A 25,908-nucleotide genomic window follows, 5' to 3' on the forward strand; every position below is an offset into this window, starting at 1 on the left:
TTGGCTCATATATTTCATTTTATTTATTTTATTCTTCACGAGACAAAAACTCCGCATGGTTAAGAACAATACAGAGATGAATTCAAGGCAAAATATAAAAGCCCACTCGTTTAAAGACCAATACATTATTTTCGTAAGAGGATAATTATATGTGTCGGAGTCATTATTATTGGCATTAGGCTCTAAATTGCATCATCAATGGGCATTTCTTTTAAACATCATATAGCAGACAATTACGCATTTATATAGACTAACGAAGAACCTGCTATAGGCCTATAGACTTGTGAAATACTAAGAGGGGATAAACTAAGAGGGGATAACGTTAAATATCGATCTAAGTTTAAAAAACGAAATAGGTTGTTTTCCATTTCAGATATGAACACTGGGAGAGCTCGTGCATGCACTGACGCATTTTAATCCATTTTCACTTGGATGAAATGTCATTGCTGGAGGCCAGGGAGACACATGCATCTAGGGGCTATGTAACATTTCCTATTCCTTCTGAAGAGGCACAATGAAATAATAATAATAATAATAACATGGATAATTTTATTTTCTCAAATAAATAAGTAACAACAGCTATAGCCTACATTTTGTATAAGCGTTTTTAAATTAGGTGGGCCACTTCTGCGTGTTCTATGCTCTCTTGGGACCGCATAATAAACACTTCAAGTAAATGTCACACTGAACTGCACGTTTTCCGTTTTAGGTTTTCTTTGTCCAAGTGAAATTAATCCTGAGTACCTTTTTTTTTTTTTTTTTTTTTTTACTTCAGTTGTTTGAAACTGACAGAGCGCAAATTAACTCCGCTGCTGCTATATAGCACATCCACCTCCTTTAAAGTTTAGACATTTACGCGCGGTGTTATCTAGGGGGCCCCAATTAAACACACGACTTCTGATCCCCGCGACAAAATGGAAATGTAACAGGTCTTAAAATGATTGGTGTTGGCGTGAGGAAGCGCACCTGCAACTTCATGGAGCTTTGGGAAGTCTAATGGTCCGGACTGTAAGGAGAGTTATCTTTTGTCCTCTGACACAAAACCTTTAATTCTCCCAGACGTGTTTTATTGTCTGTCAGGCCTCGGCCGGGAACTTAGGCACAAAACGATACACACATTCGTTATAGATAATATAAATTACTTCTTCAACCACATGCTATACAAACAATAAATATATTTTATGTAATTCAATATCTTGGATTAAGGTGCACAATTTAAATGTAAAAACAAAGAAACAACCCGATTTAGCAAATATCATGGGTGTGTGTTGTCACACATTGGAGAGCGAAGCCTGTCTGTCAGTGTAAGGTGATAGTTTGAGTACAGAATGTTTAATTGGAGAGACGAGGGACATGCTAATGAGTCAGTGACGGATAATTAGTTTACGTTGATTTTAGATTACTGTTTAATTGAGAGAGCATTGATCTGCCTTTAAAAGCAGTAATTATGGCCTACGTTACTTAACACAGAATGCAGCCTACCACTGTCACTTCAACACATGCAGCTATATAACTCGACAATTCATATAAGCTAATGTCTTCTTAATTGGGAAAGGCCTAACGTATTATGTTGGTTATCAGAAAAAGAGAAAAGGGCCTGGCATTTGTCCGTTTTAGAATGGGCCTATGTATTTGCCATGCACTATTTGAGGCATATTTATCGTATATAGGTCTAATATTATTTCGTAGGCCTACTTGTGTTTTGTAGGCTAAACTGGACATATGTTGGCTATGACACACACACATACACACACCATGTATTCTATAGTATTAATTCATCAGAATCCGGGTAAATTGAACCGTTTACCAATACAACTAATATTTTAAAAATCCAATCCAAAATGTTAAACTTTTTTTTGTTTTTGTAAACATGTTATAGCCTTACTTAGTTATTAGGCCTACACAGCACGCTCACAGGTAAATGACTATCACATTTAAAAATGCACGGCGGCAAAAAATACATGACAAGGAAAGGTATCACCCTCACACGACTGTTTCACTTATGACGTGCCTTTCCACTCGACGTTTCACATAGTTATCGAATCAAATTCAACAAGTGAGGCTACTGAAACTCCATATTACATTTTATACAGATTAAAAGTCGTTCAAATTACAATTCAATATCCAAGGTTTATCCTTCTAATTCAATCACACCAAGAGATTATGCAAATATCACTAAACCGTATCGTGTCACTGCGATTTAGACTCCACTAATGTCGTCCGATAACTAAAACCTATAGAAAAGAAAAGTAATGAAAATGTCAATAACCAAAGTGTCTCTCTCCACGCTCTCGCAGCCAGCATGCACGGCGGGTTAGAGGGGAGAGTGACAGCTCTTTGTTGGTGAATAGAAATCAGTGGCATAGAGAGAGGGAACGACTCCTCCTACCAAATTATCCAAACTGGGCAGGCTTTTGCTCTCTTCACAAATAGGACACGGCTCTCCAACTCAGGCAGTCCCAATCTGACCTTCAAGCACACGGAACCCTATAACGTGAGATCGGCGCGGGACTGTCGAGAGAAAAACACCTAATCTAAACTTCTGCAATTTTAACCGTCCATCACCACCATCATCATCAGTGCATAAACTGGCCACCGCCGGATCAGCTGGACTATACCTATTTTAATTTTTTTTTACAAAACATTCAGGGGAGAGGAAATAATTTCTTCCTGCCTTGATTTCTCCCCGTCCCTCATCTCTCCACCACTTGCAGGGGAGGTGAGCTGAGCTGAGTGTGTCTCTTGTTTGTGTGTGTGTGTGTGTGTGTGTGTGTGTGTGTGTGTGTGTGTGGTGTGTGTGTGTGTGTGTGTGTGTGGTGTGTGTGTGTGTCTGTCTGTCTAACAGTCTAACAACAGAGCCAGTCGGATGCTCTGAGCCTACGGGACGCAGAGCTGTATATGGAAGTTGTGGGCTGCAAGGCAGAAGCGAGCAGTTGCACATTGCGTCGTTCAGGAGCGGGAGCCATGCTGTTCCACGGGATCTCCGGTGACCACATCCAAGGCATCATGGAGGAGATGGAGAGGAGATCCAAAACCGACTCGCGCCTGGCCAAGGGCGTTCAGCTCAACGGAAGGGAATCGGTAAGAAAAATGAACTAAATGCAATGTTTTCTTTTCTTGTTCTGACATCCATGAGGATTAACACTTACATCCAAATGGGCATAACTGTTTAAATGCAAGGAAATGCTTTATGAAGCTGTAGTTGGGGTAAGATAGCTGCAAGAAATAATCACTCGAAAGAAAATGTTGGGGTTAATATTGCGTTTATAGGTTCCTATATGGACAAAACATTTTTTTAAACAACATGCATGTGTGTGGAAATGTTCGTATGTAATACAAATACATTCAGTTATCAACTAAACTAAGTGAAAGTGCATAAAGTAAAAGTGACAATTATTACTCACATTTTGCCCAAATTGTTACACAATTTATATTTTGAGCAAATAACTAATTGCTGTTATTGTTTATTTATATAATAGATAGGCCTAATTAAACAGTTATTACATAGATAATAGTTTGGATATTATTAGCATCTACATAATAATTCATTGTTATTATTATTATTATTAATAATTGTTGTTCTTTTGGCAGTAATGCTAAGTTATAGACGTTTGAAAGTAGCTGGACATAGCGCACCAGGCTGTCGATACAGCTTATTTTAAATGTGCAATGAAGCGCAATTAATTATTCTTTGTCATTGTAATACATGTATGTATACAGGCTCCATTTGTTAGATAAATTGAATGAGTTACTCCCTAAACACAACGGGCCCTGCATGTTGACACATTTTCAGCTCCGCAGGAATTTCTTGGGATTGGCTTTAAAACCGAACTGTCATAAATAGGCTACATAAGAAAGTCTAACGATCGTTCTACTATTTATTTATTTTTAAGAAAATGGTGCAATGCTCATATTAGGCTAATATGTAATTTTTCAGATAAGTTACAGTTTTATCACACACAAGCCAAACCCCACATGGGAAGTATAGTCCTCACCACATGCGCAGGATGTGAGCCATGCATTTCCACATGTATTAATATTCCCCTCCTCTCCAGACCATGCCTTCAATGGGACCGGAGAAGCCCGCGTTGTGTGCTGGCTGTGGAGGCAAAATCTCGGATAGATATTACCTACTCGCTGTGGATAAACAGTGGCACCTGCGGTGCCTCAAATGCTGTGAATGTAAACAACATTTGGAGTCAGAACTCACGTGTTTTGCCAAGGATGGCAGCATCTACTGCAAGGAGGATTACTACAGGTAAGAAAGCATACGGTTATGAATTGTTGTTTTTCTATAGGCCTAGTGAAATGATTGATTTTAATATTCGACGATTGAACACACACGCTCTCTCTCCCTCACTCCCTGTGTGTTTGGCATTAGGCCTGTCATACAAACTATTGTTAATGTCTGAAACAATAGACCTATAAACACACAGGCCACAGAACATTTGAAATAGGCTATAGGTTAAATGTACGCACAGAATGGTTCGATCAGCTATAGCTTTGGCATATTCAACAAGTCATACAAGGAAGGCCCCATATAATGCATCTACTACATGGAAATATAAATAGCTGTAATAGCCAAGCAGCCTAAATATCAGAGGCAATCTGTCGTCTCTTGGCCATGCTGCATATGCGAGGTGTTATTATAGGCCTGCGGATGGAGGTTATGACATTACAAGCAATCTGCTGAAAAAAACACAGTAAGAACACGGAGTTGTATTTTATGTAGCCACTCGCGGTGTGTGTTTGTGTTCCATTTTTTCAATCCTGTTTTGAGTGTTTTAGAATTGTTATGTCTGGGCGTGTTTTTAAAGAATTGCGTCCTTGTTTCAGAAGGTTCTCAGTGCAGAGGTGTGCGCGCTGCCACCTCGGGATATCGGCATCGGAGATGGTGATGCGTGCACGGGACTCGGTGTACCATCTGAGCTGCTTCACGTGCACCACGTGCAACAAGACCCTGACCACCGGCGACCACTTCGGCATGAAGGACAGCCTGGTGTACTGCCGGGTCCACTTCGAGACCATAGCCCAGGGAGAGTACCCACACCCCGGCCTCAACTACTCCGAGCTGGCGGCTAAAGGCGGAGGTCTGGCGCTGCCTTACTTCAATGGCACTGGGACAGCTCAGAAGGGAAGGCCTCGCAAGAGGAAGAGCCCCGCCATGGGCATAGACATCGCCAGCTACAACTCAGGTGAGGAGACGGAGAGGAGAGGAGTTGCTGGTTGGGGAGTTGTACGCACAGAAGGCTATTGCGTTGTTTGAAAATAACGTTTCGGTGGGGATGTTTTGATTAAGGCCTATAACCTGTTGTTAGGCTACATGCTAACTAACCAACCCATGACGCGCGCTGGTGAACTGAATAGAAAAGAGAATGTCGAATATGGAGATTTCATTAATTATTTGGCTTGATCCGTGTTTAAGGGCATAGGCCTCATCTCTGTAGTCCTACACCAAACGCAATTTTAACCAAAAAAGGGGGGACAAGAAAGAGAACAATTAGCCATCCCACACCTTGGAAGATGCCTGCTATGAATGTGTGCTCTGTTCATGAAGTACCGTATTTGCATTTCTCCTCTTTAGGCTAAATTGCATGCTGTCAAAATGATCAAAAATGTACCCCCAGTTAACCATTAGATTGACTTTTATAGCCTAATTATGGCTCTCATTAGGTCATTGAATTTATAAAATGGGTACACACATGAACTTGAACCAGTGACCTAAGCACGTGCAGGGGTTAAAGTAATTTGGGCTCAACTATTTAAAATGTCGCCTTTCGTCTTTCTTGGGGGAAATTGCCTCCTCGTTATACATTACAGGTCATTTTACAATTAAAAACTGGCATTGAAAACGTGAATGTTATAATCTAACCAACCCCGCGGCGTCTCTTTTGTTGTCGCTTTTTACAATTAGTGTCCGGTTGAGAAAGTTTGTCACTGTGTGCCAAATTTGTTCTGTTCTCCGTGCATGGAGAGGAATAAGGGTAATCTGCGTGTTAAATAATTGTTCTGCGTTAATTGAAGGTGATGTAGGAATCCCTGGCTTCCAACCACTGAATCATACTCGGAAGGTCAGCACAGTTCTCAGAAACAGAGTGAGTGAGATGGAGCGGGATACAAAAAAAACAAAAAACAAACAAGCAACAACATTACATCCTCTCCAGTATCTAACGTTAAATAAAAATTAATTTGAATTGTTTTCATGCGATGCTTTTGTTATGTCCTCTAATATGGTCTATCCCAAGCCTAATGTGTTATGTTTCTTGGACTACAGTATTTTGCTTTAATAACGACAAGGGTGGTAATGGTTCTTTTCTCAAGACTATTTCATTTCAGAAACATGCCCATAGGCCCCTTAATTTGTTTTCTGTTTTGTATTTATGTTCAGCTGTAGATGTTGTGCTCTTTCCATATTTTAAACACTTTTGGTTGCACTGCAAAGAAATATGATTGAATTTAGCTCTGAATTAAATCATGCTTTTGTCTATAGCATTCAAAAAACATTCCATTAGGTATAATCAGAAATTGCCTGTCTTTCACAGTCAGTTTCGAGCAAAAATGTTGATATTGTCTATATCCGGTTTAATGTTTAAGTTCCATCGACTCTATATGCCTATAGCCTACGTCTTTAGATAATTATTCCATGCGGTCAGTCCCATGTCGACCTTGCAGTTGGTATACCTACTCAGCATGTTTTGTTAGCGACCCCTGGTGGGTAGTTGTAGAAATAAAGGCACTCAGCAAGCAATCATAGCTGAGGAAAATGGGATACCCAAGATTGAAAGATTTAGGTGTTATTTTATTGCAGTGCTTTTAAGATGCTTGTCTAACATGAATTAAGATGCATATTTGACATCTGAAAATGAGTGTTTTAAGTTACAAGTTACTGATGAAATATGAGTGGTAGTCTTGGACTATGGCCAAGATTCATTTGAAAAATAAATAGATTCTGTAGCCCAGAGATATTTAATCCTAGCTTTATCTGTGTTCATGTTTAGTTCTGTATCAACTAAACGTCTAGTTTGGGTCTGTGAAACCAGCACTAAAGTCTGTCATTTGAACTGTGTTTTGCATTTGCAGGGGGTGGAAATATCAAGATAGGTGTCTTGAATATATTAACAGCCTGCTATAGCCTTTGCTCTCTTTTATTAGTCAGAGATTTAGAGATGACCGCTTTAGCTAATAGGCCTATAGTAGAATGAGTAAAGTCTGTCATAGGAATATGCTTTAAGCATGTCTGCTGGATGTGTTGAAAATACTAGTCTTTTGATCATGGCATGACAATCAATTATTTTTAATATTTTCCAATAAACATAGGACAGAATATTAGTATGGTGCATATTGGAAGTAGAGATTACATTTTAATGACAAGACATTATTTCTTTCTTTAAGCACAGAGGAGTAGAAATGCTAGCTAGACCAAATTTGGGGACTGATCAACTCCTACTGTAGATCTGCTTGACATTCTTTCTAAGGGGTTTGTGTCCGTTACATTTTGAATAACTTATGTTTGATTCAATTAAAGATTTAATTCAATCTTAATTGAAAATGATGGCCAGGTTTTGGCCATTTTATGCCTTTAATTCCTGTTCAATGGAATCAACATAACCTTATCCTAACCCTGACCGGATGTGCTGTATCTTTCTATAACTAACAACCTTGATTTTGGGAGTGCTGTCTATGTTGTCAACTCGGGATTATATGTACGAGGACCAACAGCACCCCACATTTTGTTTGAAGAATTATACTGCAATGCACACTTTACCACAGTATATCTGTTCTAACCTTCTCCTCCTCTTGGTCAGGTTGTAATGAGAACGATGGAGACCACCTGGACCGTGACCAGGCCTACCCTCCCTCCCAGAAGACCAAGCGCATGCGCACCTCCTTCAAGCACCACCAGCTCCGCACCATGAAGTCCTACTTTGCTATCAACCACAACCCCGACGCCAAGGACCTCAAACAGCTTGCCCAGAAGACAGGCCTCACCAAAAGAGTTCTACAGGTAAGCAGCCATCGCCCTCATTTCTGACCTCTGACCTAGTATGACATCATCGCTCTATATCCCCCAGTCCATTGTCTGTTCTCACATTTGACCATCAGTTCCATTCAAGTCCATTGAAATCATCTTTTTTTATACAATTTTTTTCATTGGTTTTCTACCGATGTTGTATGGAATGTTGTTAGGCACCAGGTTCCTTGATGTACTGTATGAAGGAGATGTATGGTATTTGTAGTGTTTAGGATTTCTAGACATATAATTCATCCACGTATCACTCCCAATCTCCCTGGGTCAGTGGTGGGAAGAGTAATTTAAGAGAGAGTGCACAAGTCTGTAAGGATCTTTTACAAAATAAAAATACTCTTTCAGCTGGTCATTTCTCATTTGGTTTCTACTCCCTGAGCCCAAAATAATGGCGTCAAAAACAGTTTGTAGGTATTGTTCTTTACTCTTTCTACTCTACGGGGGGAGTCAGGTAGTGGACAACACTGTGATGTCATAATCATTGCATTTTTTTAGAAAGAAAAGAGACAAAGAAAATAAGTTCATAAATTAGACATAAACATAAAGTAAAAGCCATTGGATTGGATTTGCAGGTATGGTTCCAAAACGCAAGAGCCAAATTCAGAAGGAACGTTTTGCGACAGGAGAATGGTAATGACAAGGCCGACGGCACGTCACTCCCGCCGCCCTCGTCCGACAGCGGCGCTCTGACGCCCCCCTCCAGCGCGGCCACACTAACAGACCTGACCAATCCCTCTATCACTGTAGTGACCTCCGTCACATCTAGTTTGGACAGCCATGATTCGGGGAGCCCCTCACAGACTACCTTGACAAACCTTTTCTAGCAAGCTCTACGACTCTAAGCTCTTAACTCATTTATGTTTTTTTCATAATTTGCATTTACATTTTTTTTTAAACACCTTTAAAGAAAACAGAGACAGTTCTGTGGATACAGGAAGTACTGTACCCAACAAAAAAGCAACAAGATCAACAAGAACAACTACAGCAACATTTAAACAGGAGGAAATGATGTTGATGTGTAGCATTTGCAACCGCTTGGCAGCTGTTTGTAGTCAACGTATTTAGTGATTGGTTTTGTGTAGAGGACATTTTGAATCTGGACGGCATTGAACAATTATGAAGAGGGTTCAACAATCTTGAACCGAGCCCAAATGCAACTATTTAAAATGGGGAAAGTATATTATTTTTACTTTATTTTATTTCATTTGGTCATTTGATTGAGTCTAAATTTATCCGTCCCTGATAATTAATGTATTTTTTACTGATCAATTCATTTAAAATCATTAATATTTTGCTCTAGAAATGTGTATGTTAGCACTATCCTATTTAAGACATATTTAGATATTTAGTTTTTTCGAAATCGTTGGAATATACATTCGAAGAATACGCTGTAAAATATAATTCAGAGTTATCCTGGACCTAACAAAACATTGGATTATTTTATGGATTAGTAATTCTAATCTCTAAATTGCATTGTATACATTACAAGAACCCGGACAATACAACTCAAATGCCAGGTGGCTGCTGTGACCTCAACATGCATTTTGTCTTGACACACCTCAAATGTGGAAAAAAATCAATAACAACGGAACAAATCTATAGATCTGTACAGTGGTAACTGTCAAAGATGTAATGCAGTAACATTGATATTAGAAAGAGTTCCACAAAAGAAATCAGTGAGTGAAATTCTGATTGGGACACAGTTTAATCGGCACTGTTTGAAAGGATTGTTTCCATGACAGTGCACTTTGTCTAATCTGCTGGCCTAATTTTACATACCAACACACAAATAGATTTTTAAAAAGTTTATCTGGATTCAACGTGCCCGTAGAATTACTGTTAAATAAAATACTGCCCATAATTTTGCTCAGGGTAAAGAAGGGTTGATAAAAAAAAGGGAAAAGGGAGGAGGATAAAAAGGGAGGGATGACAATGTGGCAGATTAGAGGCGTAGAGCTGACAGAAACTTTACAATGACCTCAGAAACCTAGAGATAGTAGAAGACATGCAGCCAGTGGGACAAATAAATCATCCTCCATGTTCACGTTAGGCCATATTTATACTTTCTTTACGATCACTTGCCACTGAACAGACCAAAAACATGTTTCCTCTCAATGAATTAAGAGAAAGAAAGAGAAGCAGTCCTTCTGCAGGGTTCTAACATTTTAAATTAGTATTTTTTTGTCTTCTGGGCCAGCTGTTTAAGGTCGTTGGCGTTGGGGTTGTGGTTGATAGCAAAGCAGGACTACATAGTGCGGATTAAGAGAAAGAAAGAGAAGGAGTTCTTGCTGCTGAGTTAAAACATTTTATTGTAATTGTCACTATTTGTTCTATTGTAGAACAAAGCGTTATTCTCAATCTACTTGATGAAGTAGATGCCTAACTCAGTTCTATGTGCCTTATGATATAACTTGGAAGAAAGTTTGTGAACTTCAGGATTATATGTGTTGTTTGTTAACTGATTCACATACTTGTGACGCCTCACTAGTTTTGTACTGTTTTACATCTTATTTCTGAAGATCTTTTTATGGTGTATCCTGTTAAAAGGGGGCAGCGATGTCATAGAAAGCGTTTGTGCACTCTTTCAGATATAGTTGGTTAATCCAAGAATCTTATAAATTGATTTTCGTGTTAATAGTTCAGTACAGTAAGTGTTCTATCAAGATTGTCCATGTTGCCCTGTTTCTTGATAAAGATGGTGTATAGAAACTATTTCCCCTTAAATATTTATGGACCAAACGGTTGTTATATATCTTATTAAATTTGTGTGAATAAAAATACTTTGCTTTAAATGAGTTTTTTATTTTTCATTACACTTGCCATTTTTGTGTTGTTCCTTAGATACTGTTTTATTTTTTACTCACATCAACAAATGAAAAAGCATTCAATGATTGATTGACCAATTCAAAACAAGCGTTCCACATTTTTACTCTTATTTTAATTTCCTATTTTATGGTGTTTACAGTTTTAAAGTAATGCCCCATGGATTTGCACCTAAACCAGGTAGTCCAAAAATTATGAAAATTGCTTTTTAATGCATGAATATGGCTATAACTTTTTAAAATTGAAAAAGGAATGCTGCAAAGCACACATTGATTGATATATCTATGTAGAGCTAAAGTGAAGAGTAAATGCAGACCCATAAAGCCAGGTTGCTCTGTAGTTAATATATTGTTACTCTATGATTTCTTTCAGGGAGAACAAATCTTGGGGCATTACAGCCAAACTTCCCGACGTTTGAAAATTCCCTAAAGTATTAAGAGAAGGGGAATTCCTCACCATTGAAGACAAAGACAATATTAGGATAAGACCATAGAATAGAGAAAAAAAATAAACAAAAACAAAAACATGTTTTAGTCCAAAACAACAAAATAAATATTTTAAACGTTTTTCCTGAACGTTTGAATCCAACTACAGAGGATAATAGTGTGTGATTACTGATATCCTTATGAAAAAAGACTTGACTGCTCTTTGTATTGGAATGCCATTCACACACAGTGAAATAAAGTTGTATAGTAACATAGTTGTATATAGCAGAGCAGCCTGGCAGCACAGGAGATGCAGTGGGATTAAAAGACAGCAGACCTTAAACAACACTACAGGACACGAACACACACAGAGACACACACCCACTCCCCTCCCTTACCCCACACACTCCTAACCCCACCCTCTACAGAATCGGCTTACTCTATGAAAAAAGTGATTTTGTCACAAATGTAATTTTGTAAACACATGGCCTCCTTGAAACTTGGGAGCAGGACGGCCATCAAACGGGCTGATGAAGAGGACTGCAGAATTGGCGCTTTGCGATCTGGCTTCACTAAGGAAAAGAGGAAGTAACAACAACAAAAAAGACGAAAAAGATTCCCATTTTGCATGCACTTCATCTTGATAACATTATCCTTGAGATGTATTTTATTATTTTGTTTGATGCGTTGTATTTGTATCATTCATTGTCAGCTGTGAAATAAACCCTGTGAAAATCCTGTCCCTGATCCTGGTCATGCCCACATATTTTATGGTGGAAAATGAAATGTCATTGTGAGGACATGGATGGATTGTAATGCTTGAAACCTATTTATGCATGTACATGACATTCAGCTAACCAAGGACAATATTAACAATACAATTATTATCTGATTTCAATATTGTGGTTATTCTTAGGTTATTGGTTACTATGCAGCATTACTTTCAATTACACAACCAGCACATGCAATTCCTAAGTGTGTGATTACTCATAATACTGTAGATTACATTAATTAGATGTAGAATTCAAGCTATTTACGATCTGTTTTCTGTTCAATTACATTTTCAAAGTTCTGGATGGAGTCCATTCAGACTCCTGACAAATGTGGGCACTACATTTCATTCTAGAGATAAACAACAATTATATTTGACTATCCGCGTCTCACGAATCACATTGCGTGGACTTTAGCAGCAACATGATCCCACCGCCTTACCCTGGTTCCGTCAGTGTGGTGTACTTACTGCTCTACGATGAATGCTACATATCCATGTTAGGAAAGAGTGAGACAGAGGGGAGCAGAAGGCCGGGATTGGAGGTAGGAGGGAGGGGAACGTTGGTGCCACATGGGGCCTAGTAAAACAGCTCGCTGTTGAATTCCAACAACGTAGGAAACAGCAAACGCTACAGACAAGTCCAAGCCTAAACCTCACTCACTGGGGTGCCGGCCGTGCTGTTTTCCATGCCCGGGTGGTGGACGGTTTACACTAGCGAGCAGCAGGAAGTGGGATTGCAACATGACACAAACAAACAGTGTCGACCATCTTGGATTCAGGAGATTCTGGACATCATCACAGCATCCTGCTGACTGACAAGAATGTGAAGGGATGGAGGTTGGTGACTGGAATGCTTCTTATTGTAACAATTAGTGTGCAAGTGTGTTTGTGTGTGTGGCAAGTAAAAGACAAGTTCAGCTGTTGACTAGTTGTGTGTAAGATATGTGGTTTGTAGAATGCCTCAGATTATAATGGAGCATTGCGCAGACTGCAGGGTCTTAAATACTAGTAGATACCATTGTACAATTACATTCATTTTACAGTTGTCTCAAATATGCTTTGTAATTTTATTTATATTTTCGGATTATTAAACATTTTGCGAGGGATAAAATCCCCAAATCCCTACAGGTGAATGTTCCAACATCTAGTGGAAAGCCTTCCCAGAAGAGTGGAGGCTGTTATAGCAGCAAAGGGGGGGACCAACTCCATATTAATGCCCATTGTTTTGGAATGAGATGTTCGACGAGCAGGTGTCCTGTCCACATACTTTTGGTCATGTAGTGATGCTGAATTTCTGGTTTCCTGTTGAAAGAAAATAGAAGAATAGCCTGAATAGAAAGGGAACTATTTTGCTTTAGGGTTATGAGCTTGCCAGGTGTCAATGAGATTGTAATCAGAGAGTATATGTTGGAGAGACTTGGTTGCCTGTGGATTGGAGTTGGTCTTATTAGTTTTGTCCTGCATGTCCAGAATGACATTCATGTCTGTCCCAATTACCAGTTGGAATTCAGTTTATTCAAGATGTTATTTATAAGAATTTTTGAAACAATAAAAAACATACACACAGACGCACACAAACATCCCCCCTGCCCAGACCCAACTGCTTCTCCCCTCTCCAGCATACGCATCACTCTCCGCCACATGGCCTCAAACTGCACCATTTTGTTTCTCTCCTTCGCCCATGCACTTTCAATATTTAGATAAAGCATTTAACCTTTCCATTGTGTTAAAGATGGATGATTGGTTGATCTCCAGCTTTTAAGTATACGTTTTTTTTCAAGATGATTGATGAGAAAAGTATCATCCAACTCATCGGGTATCTCACTGCATCCTCATATGCAGTGTTAATTCTAACAATGTCATTGATTGCTTACCCCCTTAAGATCGATTTATTTGTAAATATTCTGAAAAAATATGTTCATGGTCCTACAATATATGCTTAAACTATTGAATCACTTGCTGTGGTAGACATAAGGGATAATATTTGCTTTATAAATCTTGTTTTATGTTCTGAATCTAGGAAAACATGCCAAAATGCTAACAAAAAATTGCAGCCATTTGTGTTGCACCCTGACTGTGGTCCAAACACTTAAAAGACACACCCTTGTCCATTTACCCTCGCCTTATGCCCTTGGAGGGTGGTCCAAATGATAAGCCAAGTAAGGGAAGTTTGCAACATAAGCCCCTCAGCCCTCGTTTTTAGTCGGCTTTGCGAGTGTACAATTATGTTCACCCCGGGGCCTGTAACTCTCCACAATTCAATTTGCGACGATTTTACATCCGCTAAGAAAAGTCCGCAAAAACAACATTAATGGAGAAGTCAACATACAAGTGTAAGTAAAAACTAATGCAAATAAGTTTGAAATGTTGCTACTATGTAAAAAGTAAATATGTTTTTGTTTGGTTACATTTAGGAAATTGTAGAAATAAAACATTTTCCTTCTTCAGAAGATCCAGATGGGCAGGCTAACGTTTGTTAGCTAATTCATTTGCTAGCTATCATACAGTAGGTGTATATTAAGAATTATATATAATATATATATATATAATTGACTGTAGCGCATATAAAGCACCCACAAGCTACCGGTGGCTGAAAACACAATCATTGCGGGATGAACGAGTGACGAATTTCCGGCCAAGGGTGGTCCATTTAAAAATCATTCCTTCCTCCCTGGCCCCTTGCCCTGCAAGTGTATACTCGTCAAACGTAATGATACGTCATCAAAAGTGTCCACTTAATTTGAGGGCTGAGGGGATAGGGTGTGTCTTTTAAGTGTTTGGACCGAATCCCCTCAGTCGGGGGAAACTGGAAACATCCCGTTTTGAGGGGAAATGGAAGCGAGCTTGTGACGCAACTTCTGCTTTTGGACGTGAGTCCCGCCGAAATGAAACATATATGGATGTCTATAGTTGTTCCAGGCTGTATCACAAACGGCCATGACTGGGAGTCCCATAGGGCAGTGCACAATTGGCCCAGTGTCGTCGGGGTTAGGGTTTATTGTAAATAAGATTTTTTTCTCAACTGACTTGCCTAGTTAAACAAATGTTAAATGAAAATAAAATAGTGCCCGTCTTTCTTCGAGGTTAAGTTCTTGCCACAAAGTCTACAGACACCACACACCAATTTTGTTGGTGTCAATTTTGTCGGAGATTCTGTTATCGTTATATAACGCTAGCTAATATCTGGAGAGCAGCTATCTGAGGCACGTGCTAGCTTGCTCTCTGAAGTTGCTTCCATCCGGAATATTAACAAGGCGACACTCCATTAACTGGTTGAACAGTGCAGAAGAGTACCAACCCTACAATTGTTTTTCTCTCATGACCAGAATGTGGGGCATTTAGTTTCAGCCGTTTCTTTTACGCCTGCTAAGTTAAGTTATTTGTGTTGTATCGGGGGCAGTTATGCATAAGGTGGTGGGTCAAGTCGTAGGTTAGGTAAGGTTTACATTTTAAAGTAAATCTCAAGGGCTGCATTGCAACGAACAAGCTGAACTTCGCACGTACCTCTGTGTTAATGCTGGTTTCCTTAAAAAGATACTACCAGGAGATTACACAGAGTTCTAGGCTAAAATAACCGTGGTTACAACGAAAAGAACACCAGAATAAATTTGCAGACCATCTGATCTGACGTTGTTACGTTGTCAAGCCGGCTTGATACTAGACAGTGGAAATGGTAATTGTCTGCGTTCACTACTCCCGCCCCAATGAAGTAACGTCCTATCAGGGACAACAAAATCGGAAATACGATGTCAATTACGATGATTTGGTTAACACTTTTAATTGCAGACATTTACTTATGCCTACATCGAGGCTACTCTTCTGTGAAAAAAAGTTATTGAAGACCAACTTAAAATGAATTACATTGTAAATGAAAGTTATATGGATTGCAGTAACATGTGTGAAAGACAATCTTTAATTAAGATAATGACTTCCAAATAAAAATACAAGATCATTTCATAAAATACAACAATCATGATTAGTTTTAAATGTCAAATGTGTAGTCTACAGTTCATTAATATTTAATTTTCCCCTATTGATAAAAATGGCCACATTTTATTTAGACAAGTAAAATCATTAATGGATTACATAAATTGTAAACAAAAAAATAGTTTACAACATTACTTTTCCATTCAATCATAAAATGTCAAAGTAGATTTGCCGTGGTAAACGAGGAAATGAAATACTCTATTTCAGTTGTACAGAGTGATTGTGAAATAGATAAATCTCCATATTCTGATAAAATAGCAGGATAAAATTGTTCCAATGATAATCCTCACCAGAGGGCGAAATAGTCTCCCAAAAGCAGATGTCGATTTTTCAAGAGGTAAATCAGTGGCCAATAATGGTTGTAATTGAGATCAACTGTGTGGGTGATTTTAGCATGTATTGATGGTTTAACGAGCGATCAGGTGACGATAATCTGGTGGCCATCGATGGTTGCAATTTGTCCAATGTGATTGGATTTAAAAGGAATAGCGCAGAGAGTGGTGCGAAGAATATGGTGGAAGGAAACTCTCTCGACCATGTTTACACCAATCCAATGCTTTTTAACTTCAGTAGTACTTGTAATAAGAATCAAGTTAGCTACCTAGTCAATTTTTTCCCCTGAGCTAGTGATTACGATGCACAAGCTAGGCCTATTTTAAACATTACAATCTCCTGGCCGCATTTACCCACCAGATTCAGTAGCTTGAAAACCCCCCAAAAGCTTGAAGACTTTATAATGTTAGTTAGTTTTGGAGTCAAAGATAATAGTTTCAGTATAGTTTAGTTTTTCAAACCGGTTTGTTAATAATTTTATTTCAGTTCACAAAATAGTTTTTTCATGATTAGTTTTAGTTTGTTTCAGATTTTGTTTACTATAACAACCTTGGCACGCACGCACACACACACACACACACGGGCCAAAACAAAGTATGGTATTGGTATTATCAAAGATCTGTGGGTCTCTCGCGTGACGTACATGTTTCTCTGATAGAGTGTCAGTTCAAGGTGTGTGTGTGTGTATATGTGTGACTGTTCCGCACCAGCGCCAATAAAGGTGTGCATTTCACCTCCACAGAAACACACACAGACAAACACACACGGATGTCAGAGATGTGACGATCTCGACAAGACACTGCTTGGCAGGTAGCCTAGTGGTTAGAGCATTGGACCAGTAACCGAAAGGTTGCTAGATCGAATCCCCGAGCTGACAAGCTAAAAATCTGTCATTCTGCCCCTGAGCAAGGCAGGATTTGGATTTAAAAGGAATAGCGCAGAGAGTGGTGCGAAGAATATGGTGGAAGGAAACTCTCCCTCGACCATGTTTACACCAATCCAATGCTTTTTAACTTCAGTAGTACATGTAATAAGAATCAAGACTGTTCCTAGGCCGTCATTGTAAATAAGAATTTGTTCTTAACTGACTTACCTAGTAAAATCAAAGTAAAAAAAAAAAAAGTAAACTCACGACAGCCTGCAGGCTGTTAAGACACAGCAGTGACAGAGGGGAAGAGGGTGTTTTGGGGCAGAGGGGGAACAGGTCTGCCCTGTGAAGAGGTGGAGAGATCCGGGGAGGGCAACCCCCCCCCCCCCGCCCGCCCAAACAAAACCTTAATTCCAATCATAGATTTCTACTGCTCCTGTAGCCAAATGATCATTTTTTAACATAGGACTTTCTTTTCTACAACAACACGCTCACTCATCACACATTGCAGTCTAAGCAAGCTAGAACCACATATGAAAGGGAGTTGATTAAAAGTATCTTTGCTAGAACCACTAATATGTAGGCTATATCAGTTTATCATCACGGTTTCACTTCAGTATTCTATGGGTGAAGTGGAAGAAGGTAAGGGTTAAACTTAACAATTAGGTATTCATTCCCACTGGTTAAGGTAAGGGTTAAGGTTTGGGATAGGGTTTAAACAGAAATAATAAAAACTCAAAACAAGTGCCAAGCACTGGGATTGATCCCGCGATCCTCTGAGCCAAAGCTCATGGTTTAATGGGAATTGTCACCCTAGCAAGCCACAAGCCCACTAGATGTTAATAGGCACTTGCGTTGCCCCTACTGGATGGCATCTCTCGATGTCCTATGGATCTGGATAAACGTCTAATACTGCAGTGGGATTTGGTGTGACCTGGCTGGAATGTAGGCTAGAATAGATGAATCAGCTCGTTAACTAGACAATGCTGTCAAAATAAACTAACTAGTCTTTAATTGATCCGAATTTGTTCTGCTACTGACAAACAGTTGACCTGCAGTTGCTCCGTTCCCTGATAGTAAGACACATATAAGCAACTCCAAAGTAACCTACTACTGACAGTATTCATTTCAAACTCACCCCCCAGCGCCGGTAAGTAGCTTGTGCGCTTGCAGTAGAGAGGACTTGTTTTTCAAGATTCATGAGTAATGATCTACTTTGATGGGCAATTCGTTGCATTTAATGTTGCAATAGAGAAAAGAGACTAAAAATGTTAAAAAGTTATTTGTTTGAAATAAAACCCGCCACCAATCAAAAGGACACTTTTTCATAGGACGGCTGTATCTGTGCACGTGTCTGCACACACAAAGGATAAGTTCATGTACACGACTCATCCTTCACATCATTATAAGGCATCTCTCCTGTGTCTCAATTATACAGAGCTCTCCCTACAGCTAAAACTGTATCTCTCTCTGTTTCTAACGGCGTTATTATTCCGTATCTACATTTAGTTGGTCTGTGAAGTCTTACATCTAAACAACCTTGAATATACAATGATCAGGGATACTGACTATGGGTTGCAATTATACTTGTGCAAACCTCACACACATTGCCTGCAAGTTTATCTGGCTATCAATAAGTAACATCACATACATACTTTCCTGTGGCTGGGAGATGGCATATGGAAACAAATGCCCTGACTGGCTGCTGTAACAGGTCAGCTTTACTCTGCCTCACTCTAACCTTTAAAACTCCTGGACACATGTTTTATTTATTTAACCTTTATTTAACTAGGCAAGTCAGTTAAGAACAAATTCTAATTTACAATCGTCTGCAAACTTAATGATGGTGTTGGAGTCGTGCTTGGCCACACAGTCATGGGTGAACAGGGAGTACAGGAGAGGACTGAGCACGCACCCCTGAGGGGCCCCCGTGTTGAGGATCAGCGTGGCAGATGTGTTGTTGCCCACCCTTACCAACTGGGGTCAGGAAGTCCAGGATCCAGTTGCAGAGGAAGGTGTTTCGTCCCAGGGTCCTTAGCTTAGTGATGAGCTTTGAGGGCAAAATGGTATTGAAAACTGAGTTGTAGTCAATGAACAGCATTCTCACATAGGTCTTCCTTTTGTCCAGGTGGGAAAAGGCAGTGTTGAGTGCAATAGAGATTGCATAATCTGTGGACCTGTTGGGGTAGTATGCAAATTGGAGTGGGTCTAGGGTTTCTGGGATGATGGTGTTGATGTGAGCCATGATCAGCCTTTCAAAGCACTTCATGGCTACAGACATGAGTGCTACGGGTCAATAGCCATTTAGGCAGGTTTTTGGTGTTCTTGGGCACAGGGACTATGGTGGTTTGCTTGAAACATGTAGGTATTATAGACTCGGCCAGGGACAGGTTGAAAATGTCAGTGAAGACACTTGCCAGTTGGTCACCGCTTGCTTCGAGTACACATTCTGGTAATCCGAGTGGCCCTGCGGCCTTGTGAATGTTGACCTGTTTAAAGGTCTTACATTGGCTACGGCGAGCGTAATCACACAGTCGTCCAGAACAGCTGGTGCTCTCATGCATGCTTCAGTGTTGCTTGCCTCCAAGCGCGCATAGAATTAACTTAGCTCGTCTGGTAGGCTTGTGTCACTGGGCAGCTCGCGGCTGGGCTTCCCTTTGTAGTCCGTAATAGTTTGCAAGCCCTGCCATATCCGACGAGTGTCAGAGCCAGTGTAGTAGGAAATAGTCTTAGTCATATTTTGATGCTTTGCCTGTTTGATGATTGATCTGAGGGCGTAGCGGGATTTCTTATAAGCTTCCGGGTTAGAGTCCCGCTCCTTGAATGCGGCAGCTCTACCCTTTAGTTCAGTGCGGATGTTGCCTGTAATCCATGGCTTGTGGTTGGGGTACATACGGTCACTGTGGGGACAACGTCATTGATGCACTTATTGATGAAGCCGGTGACTGATGTGGTGTACTCCTCAATGCCATCGGATGAGTCCCGGAATATATTCCAGTCTGTGCTAGCAAAACAGTACTTTAGCTTAGCATCTGCTTCATCAGACCACTTTCGTATTGAGCGAGTCACTGGTACTTCCTGCTTTAGATTTTGCTTGTAAGCAGGAATCAGGAGGATAGAATAATGGTCAGATTTGCCACATCTAGGGCGAGGAAGAGCTTTATATGCATCTGTGTGTGGAGTAAAGGAGGTCTAGAGTTTTTTTCTCCTCTGGTTGCACATGTAACATGCTGGTAGAAATTAGGTAAAATGGATGCATTAAAGTCAGCGGCCACTAGGAGCGCTGCCTCTGGATGAGCATTTTCTTGTTTGCTTATGGCTTTATACAGCCCGTTGAACGTGGTCTTAGTGCCAGCATCGATTTGTGGTGGTAAATAGACAGCTGTGAAAAATATAGATGAAAACTCTCTTTGTAAATAGTGTGATCTACAGCTTATCATGAGATACTTTACCTCAGGCGAGCAAAACCTATAGACTTGTCTAATATTTGATTTTGCGCACCTGCTGTTATTGACAAATAGACACAGACCGCAACCCCTTGTCTTACCGGAGGCAGCTGTTCTGTCTTGCCGATGCACGGAAAAACCAGCCAACTGTATGTTATCCATGTTGTCGTTCAGCCATGACTCGGTGAAACATAAGATATTACAGTTAATGTCCCATTGGTAGGATAGTCTTGAACGGAGCTCATCCAGTTTATTCTCCAATGATTGCACGTTGGCCAATAGGACGGACGGTAGAAGCCTGTTACCCACCCGCCGACGAATTCTCACAAGGCACCTGACCTGTGTCCCCTGTATCGGCGTCTTCTCTTCGTGCGAATGACAGAGATTTGGGCCGGGTCGGGTGTCTGGAGTAAATCCTTCACATCTGACTCGTTAAAGAAAACATCTTTGCCCTGTTCGAGGTGAGTAATCACTGTTCTGATATCCAGAAGCTCATTTCGGTCATAAGAGATGGTGGCAGAAACATTATGTACAAAATATGTTACAAACAATGCACAATTGGTTAGGATCCCGTAAAACGGCAGCCATTCTTTCTGGAACACTCCTGATAGCTAGTAACTTTGTAAAAAAAAATTTACATGTAAAGCTGAAATGTCTTGAATCAATCAGTATTCAATGCCTTTGTTATGGCAAGCCTAAATAAGTTCAGGAGTAAGGATTTGCACAAATCACATAAATTGCATGGACTCACTCTGTGTACAATAAATGTTTAACATGATTTTTGTTATGACTATCTCCTCCGTAGCCCACAAAAATAATTATCTGTAAGGTCCCTCAGTCCAGCAGTGAATTTCAAACACAGATTCAACCACAAAGACCAGGGAGGTTTTCCAATGCCTCGCAAAAAAAGGTAATTTACTGGTAGATGGGTAAAAAAATAGAATTAACATTGAATATCCCTCTGAGCATGGTGAAGTTATTCATTACACTTTGGATGGTGTATCAATATGCCCAGTCACTACAAAGATACATCCTTCTTAACTCAGTTGCCGGAGACGAAGGAAATCGCTCAGGGATTTCACCACGAGGCCAATGGTGACTTTAAAAGAGTTACATAGTTTAATGTCTGTGATAGAAGAAAACTGAGGAAGTGTCAACAAGACTGTAGTTACTCCACAATACTAACCTAACTGAAAAAGTGAAAAGAAGGAAGCCTGTACAGAATAAAATATTCCAAAACATGCATCCTGTTTGCAAAAAGGCACTTAAGTAAAACTGCAAAAAATAAGGCAAGGAAATTAACTTCATGTCTTGAATACAAAGGGTAATACTTGGGGCAAATCCAACACAAGACATCACTGAGTACCACGTTTCATATTTTCATGGATGGTGGCGGTTGCATCATGTTATGGGTATGCTTGTCATCAGTAAGGACTAGGGAGTTGTTTATGATAAAAATGAATGGAATAGAGCTAATGGCTGTCTAGCAATGATCAACAATCAACTTCACAGAGCTTGAAGAATTTAAAAAAGAACAGTGGGCATATATTGTGCAATCCAGGTGTGGAAAGCTCTTAGAGGCTTAACCAAAAAGACTCAAAGCTGTAATTGCCGCCAAATGTGCTTCTACAGTTTTGACTCAGGGGTGTGAATACTTATGTAAATGAGATACTTTTGGTCATGTAGTGTATGTGGACACCTGCTCGTCAAACATCTCATTCCCAAATCATGGGCATATATATGGAGTTGGTCCCCACTTTGCTCAGCCTCCACTCTTCTGGGAAGGCTTTCCACTAGATGTTGGAACATTGCTGCGGGGACTTGCTTTCATTCAGCCACAAGAGCATTAGTGAGGTCGGGCACTGAATTTGGGCGATTAGGCCTGGCTCGCAGTCGGTGAGCCAATTCATCCCAAAGGTGTTTGATGTGGTTGAGGCCAGGGCTCTGGGCAGGCCAGTCAAGTTCTTCCACACTGATCTCGACAAAGCATTTCTGTATGGACCTCGCTTTGTGCACGGGGGCATTGTCATGCTGAAACAGGAAAGGGCCTTCCCCAAACTGTTGCCACTGATCCAGAGTCCAATGGCAGCAAGCTTTACACCACTCCAGTCGACGCTTGTCATTGCACATGGTGATCTTAGGCTTGTGTGCGGCTGTTTGGCCATGGAAATCCATATCATGAAGCTTCTGTTGAACAGTTATTGTGCTAACATTGCTTCCAGAGCCAGTTTGGAACTCAGTAGGGAGTGTTGCAACCGAGGAAAGACGATTTACGCACTACATGTTTCATGACTAGAAGATCCCGTTCTGTGAGCTTGTGTGTCCTAACACTTTGCAGTTGAGCTTGGTTGCCCCTAGATGTTTTCACAATAACAGCATTTACAGTTGACTGGGACATCTCCAGCAGGGCAGACATTTGACAAACTGACTTGTTGGAAAGGTGGCATCCTATGACGGTGCCACGTTAAAAGTCACTGAACTCTTCAGTAAGGCCATTCTACTGCCAAACGGGTGTGGCTGAAATAGCCAAATCCACTAATTTGAAGGGGTGTCCACATACTTTTGTCTATATATTGTATATTGTATTTTGGTATTTCATTTTCAATAAATTTGCAACAATTTCTAAAAACATGTTTCCAATTTTGTCATTGTGGGGTATTGTGTGTGGATGGACGAGAAGAAAATCTATTTAATCCATTTTGAATTCAGGCTGAACACAACAAATTGTGGAATAAGTCAAGGGGTATGAATACTTTCTGAAGGCACTGTAGTTGCTTACCAAGACATTGAATGTTCCTGAGTGGCATAGATACAGTTTGAAAGTGGTTGTGTACCAATGATCAACAACCAACTTGACAGAGCTTGACAATTTTTTAAAAGGATTATGTGTAAATATTGTACACTCCAGGTGTGCAAAACTTTTACAGACTTACCCAGAAAGACTCACAGCTGTAGTGGCTGCCAAAGGTTGAATACTTATGTAATCAAGAAATTGTCACGGCTCAGGAGAAGACCCAGACACAGACAGTTAGAAAATAAGTAACAAAAGTTTAATACAAAAACAGGGGGCAGGCAAACGACAGGTCAAGGGCAGGCAGAGGTCAGTAATCCAGAGCAGAGTCCGAAAGGTACAGAACGGCAGGCAGGCTCAGGGCAGCAGAATGGTCAAAACAGGGACTAGAGGAGAAAAAAAACAGGAGTACGGGGAAAACGCTGGTAGGCTTGACGAGACAAGACGAACTGGCAACAGACAAACAGAGAACACAGGGGATAATGGGGAAGATGGGCGACACCTGGAGGGGGGTGGAGACAAGCACAAAGACAGGTGAAACAGATCCGGGTGTGACAGATATATGTGTTTTATTTTTCATTCATGTTTTACAAATGTTAGAATTTTTCTTCCACTTTGACATTACAGAGTATTTTCTGTAGCTCTTCAACAAAATAAATGACAATTTTTTTCAATTTTAATCCCAGTTTGTAACACAACAAAATGTGGAAAAAGTCAAAAGTTGTGAATACTTTCTGAATGCACTGTATGCAATATTGTTGAAATAAAGAGCACTAAAGACATTTGGCCATGTCACCTTTTAATCTGAGCCATTTTGTTTTCAACAATTAAGAAAGAGCTCAACTTCTTTTTTTTAATGTTTGTCAGTCAGTCTACCTCAGAAAGATACCTCAGTTAGATACCTCATTCACCCATCCAGCTACAGTATATTACCCCCCCCATCCTTCTCAGCTGATTGTACCCTGGAGAAGACAGACACCTAGAAGTTTGCAGATGGGGAAGAAAGTGAAAGAGAACACAATCTATACACACACAAAAAAATCCTCAAATCAAATGAAAGATCTCAGCTAAATAAACAATATCAGTGTGAGAAAATACGTTTGCCATTGGTTTAATGCAGATCAATGGTGTGTGCCACTTTTAGAACAATGGAAATCCAACACCATTATTAAACAGATTTCCACCACAGAAACAGCTAGGCGCAGCGCGTGTGTGCGGAGTGCATATTGAACCATGAGGATCTCTTGTTGCAGCTCCCCTCGCTGCCTGATGCATTACGTTTCATCCAGCCATCTAATTATTCCCTCAGAAACCTGAATTTTGAAGTTACAAAAGAGCGTCCCTATCTGTCACTGAGCGCCATTGATCTTATTGAAAGAAAATGTGGGTGTAGAGGAAACCCAATATAACTCCATGCCATTAAATTCCACACAGCATTATTCACCAACAGAATTGACAGATTTCCCTGAGACATTTCTTTTAATCTTCAACTGTTGTTCAAGAAGAGAAAAAAAAACTACACTTCAGGCCTTTTCCCTTTTTCCATATTTGTGAGGAGGTTAACAAAAAGGCTATTGAAGTAGGGAGAAAAAAATACTCTTCCTTATAACTTGTTGATTATTAACAATGAGGAGGAAAATACATGTGTATGTGTTGTATTAGGGTTGTGTGAATTGTCAGGCTGTATTATTCATTGTCGAAAATACACACTGAGTGTACAAAACTTTAGGAACACCTGCACTTTCCATGACATAGACCAGGGGTGTCAAACTCATTCCATGGAGTTCCTTACTAATCCGTGACCTTAATTCATCAATCAAGTACAAGGGAGGAGCGAAAACCCGCAGACACTCGGCCCTCCGTGGAATGAGTTTGACACATGAAAACTATGATCCGTTATTGATGTCAGTTGTTAAATCCACTTCAATCAGTGAAGATGAAATGGAGGAGACCGGTTAAAGAATGATTTTTAAGCCATGAGACAATTGAGACATGGATTGTGTATGTGTGCCATTCTGAGGGTGAATGGGCAAGACAAAAGATTTAAGTGCCTTTGAACGGGGTATGGTAGTACGTGCCAGGCGCACCGAGTGTGTCAAAAACTGCAACGCTGCTGGGTTTTTCACGCACAACAAGTGTCCCATGTGTATGAAGAATGGTCCACCACCCGAAGGACATCCAGCCAACTTAACCCAACTGTGGGAATAATTGGAGTTAACATGGGCAAGCATCCCTTTGGAACACTTTCGACACCTTGTAGACGAATTGAGCAAAAGGGTGTGCAACTCCATATTAGGAAGGTGTTCCTAATGGTTTGTACACTCCGTGTAGTTTTCAAGGTCATTATTGTTACCAATTTTTATGTAGGCCTATTGTGTGGGTTTGTGACAAAGAGAGAGAGAGAACCTGAAGACCTATATGTGTTTGTGCATATGTC

General features: G+C 40.2%; 1 protein-coding gene across 2 annotated transcripts; it reads left to right on the forward strand.

Moving 5' to 3' along the window:
- The first annotated feature begins 2,475 nt into the window (after window positions 1–2,475).
- Window positions 2,476–11,998, forward strand: lhx9 (LIM homeobox 9). Of its 2 annotated transcripts, none has more exons than XM_038999733.1 (5): window positions 2,476–3,081; window positions 4,056–4,258; window positions 4,837–5,195; window positions 7,806–8,005; window positions 11,222–11,998. In XM_038999733.1, the coding sequence occupies exons 1-5, from the start codon at window positions 2,899–2,901 to the stop codon at window positions 11,276–11,278; spliced, it is 1,002 nt and encodes a 333-aa protein (XP_038855661.1). In that variant the 5' UTR covers window positions 2,476–2,898; the 3' UTR covers window positions 11,279–11,998. The 2 variants fall into 2 exon arrangements, with proteins under 2 accessions (XP_038855661.1, XP_038855660.1); XM_038999732.1 differs by lacking the exon at window positions 11,222–11,998 and adding an exon at window positions 8,599–10,885.
- Window positions 11,999–25,908: the final 13,910 nt, after the last annotated feature.

The sequence above is a fragment of the Salvelinus namaycush genome, chromosome 8, assembly GCF_016432855.1.
Source record: "Salvelinus namaycush isolate Seneca chromosome 8, SaNama_1.0, whole genome shotgun sequence".
NCBI lineage: Eukaryota > Metazoa > Chordata > Actinopteri > Salmoniformes > Salmonidae > Salvelinus > Salvelinus namaycush.

Bases quoted from the DNA above. Each gene is read 5' to 3' on its own strand.
- lhx9 (XM_038999732.1), top strand. From the start codon at position 2,899: ATGGAAGTTGTGGGCTGCAAGGCAGAAGCGAGCAGTTGCACATTGCGT. The intron at 4,259-4,836 runs GTAAGAAAGCAT...TCCTTGTTTCAG, and splicing joins TGCAAGGAGGATTACTACAG to AAGGTTCTCAGTGCAGAGGT. The intron at 5,196-7,805 runs GTGAGGAGACGG...CCTCTTGGTCAG, and splicing joins CATCGCCAGCTACAACTCAG to GTTGTAATGAGAACGATGGA.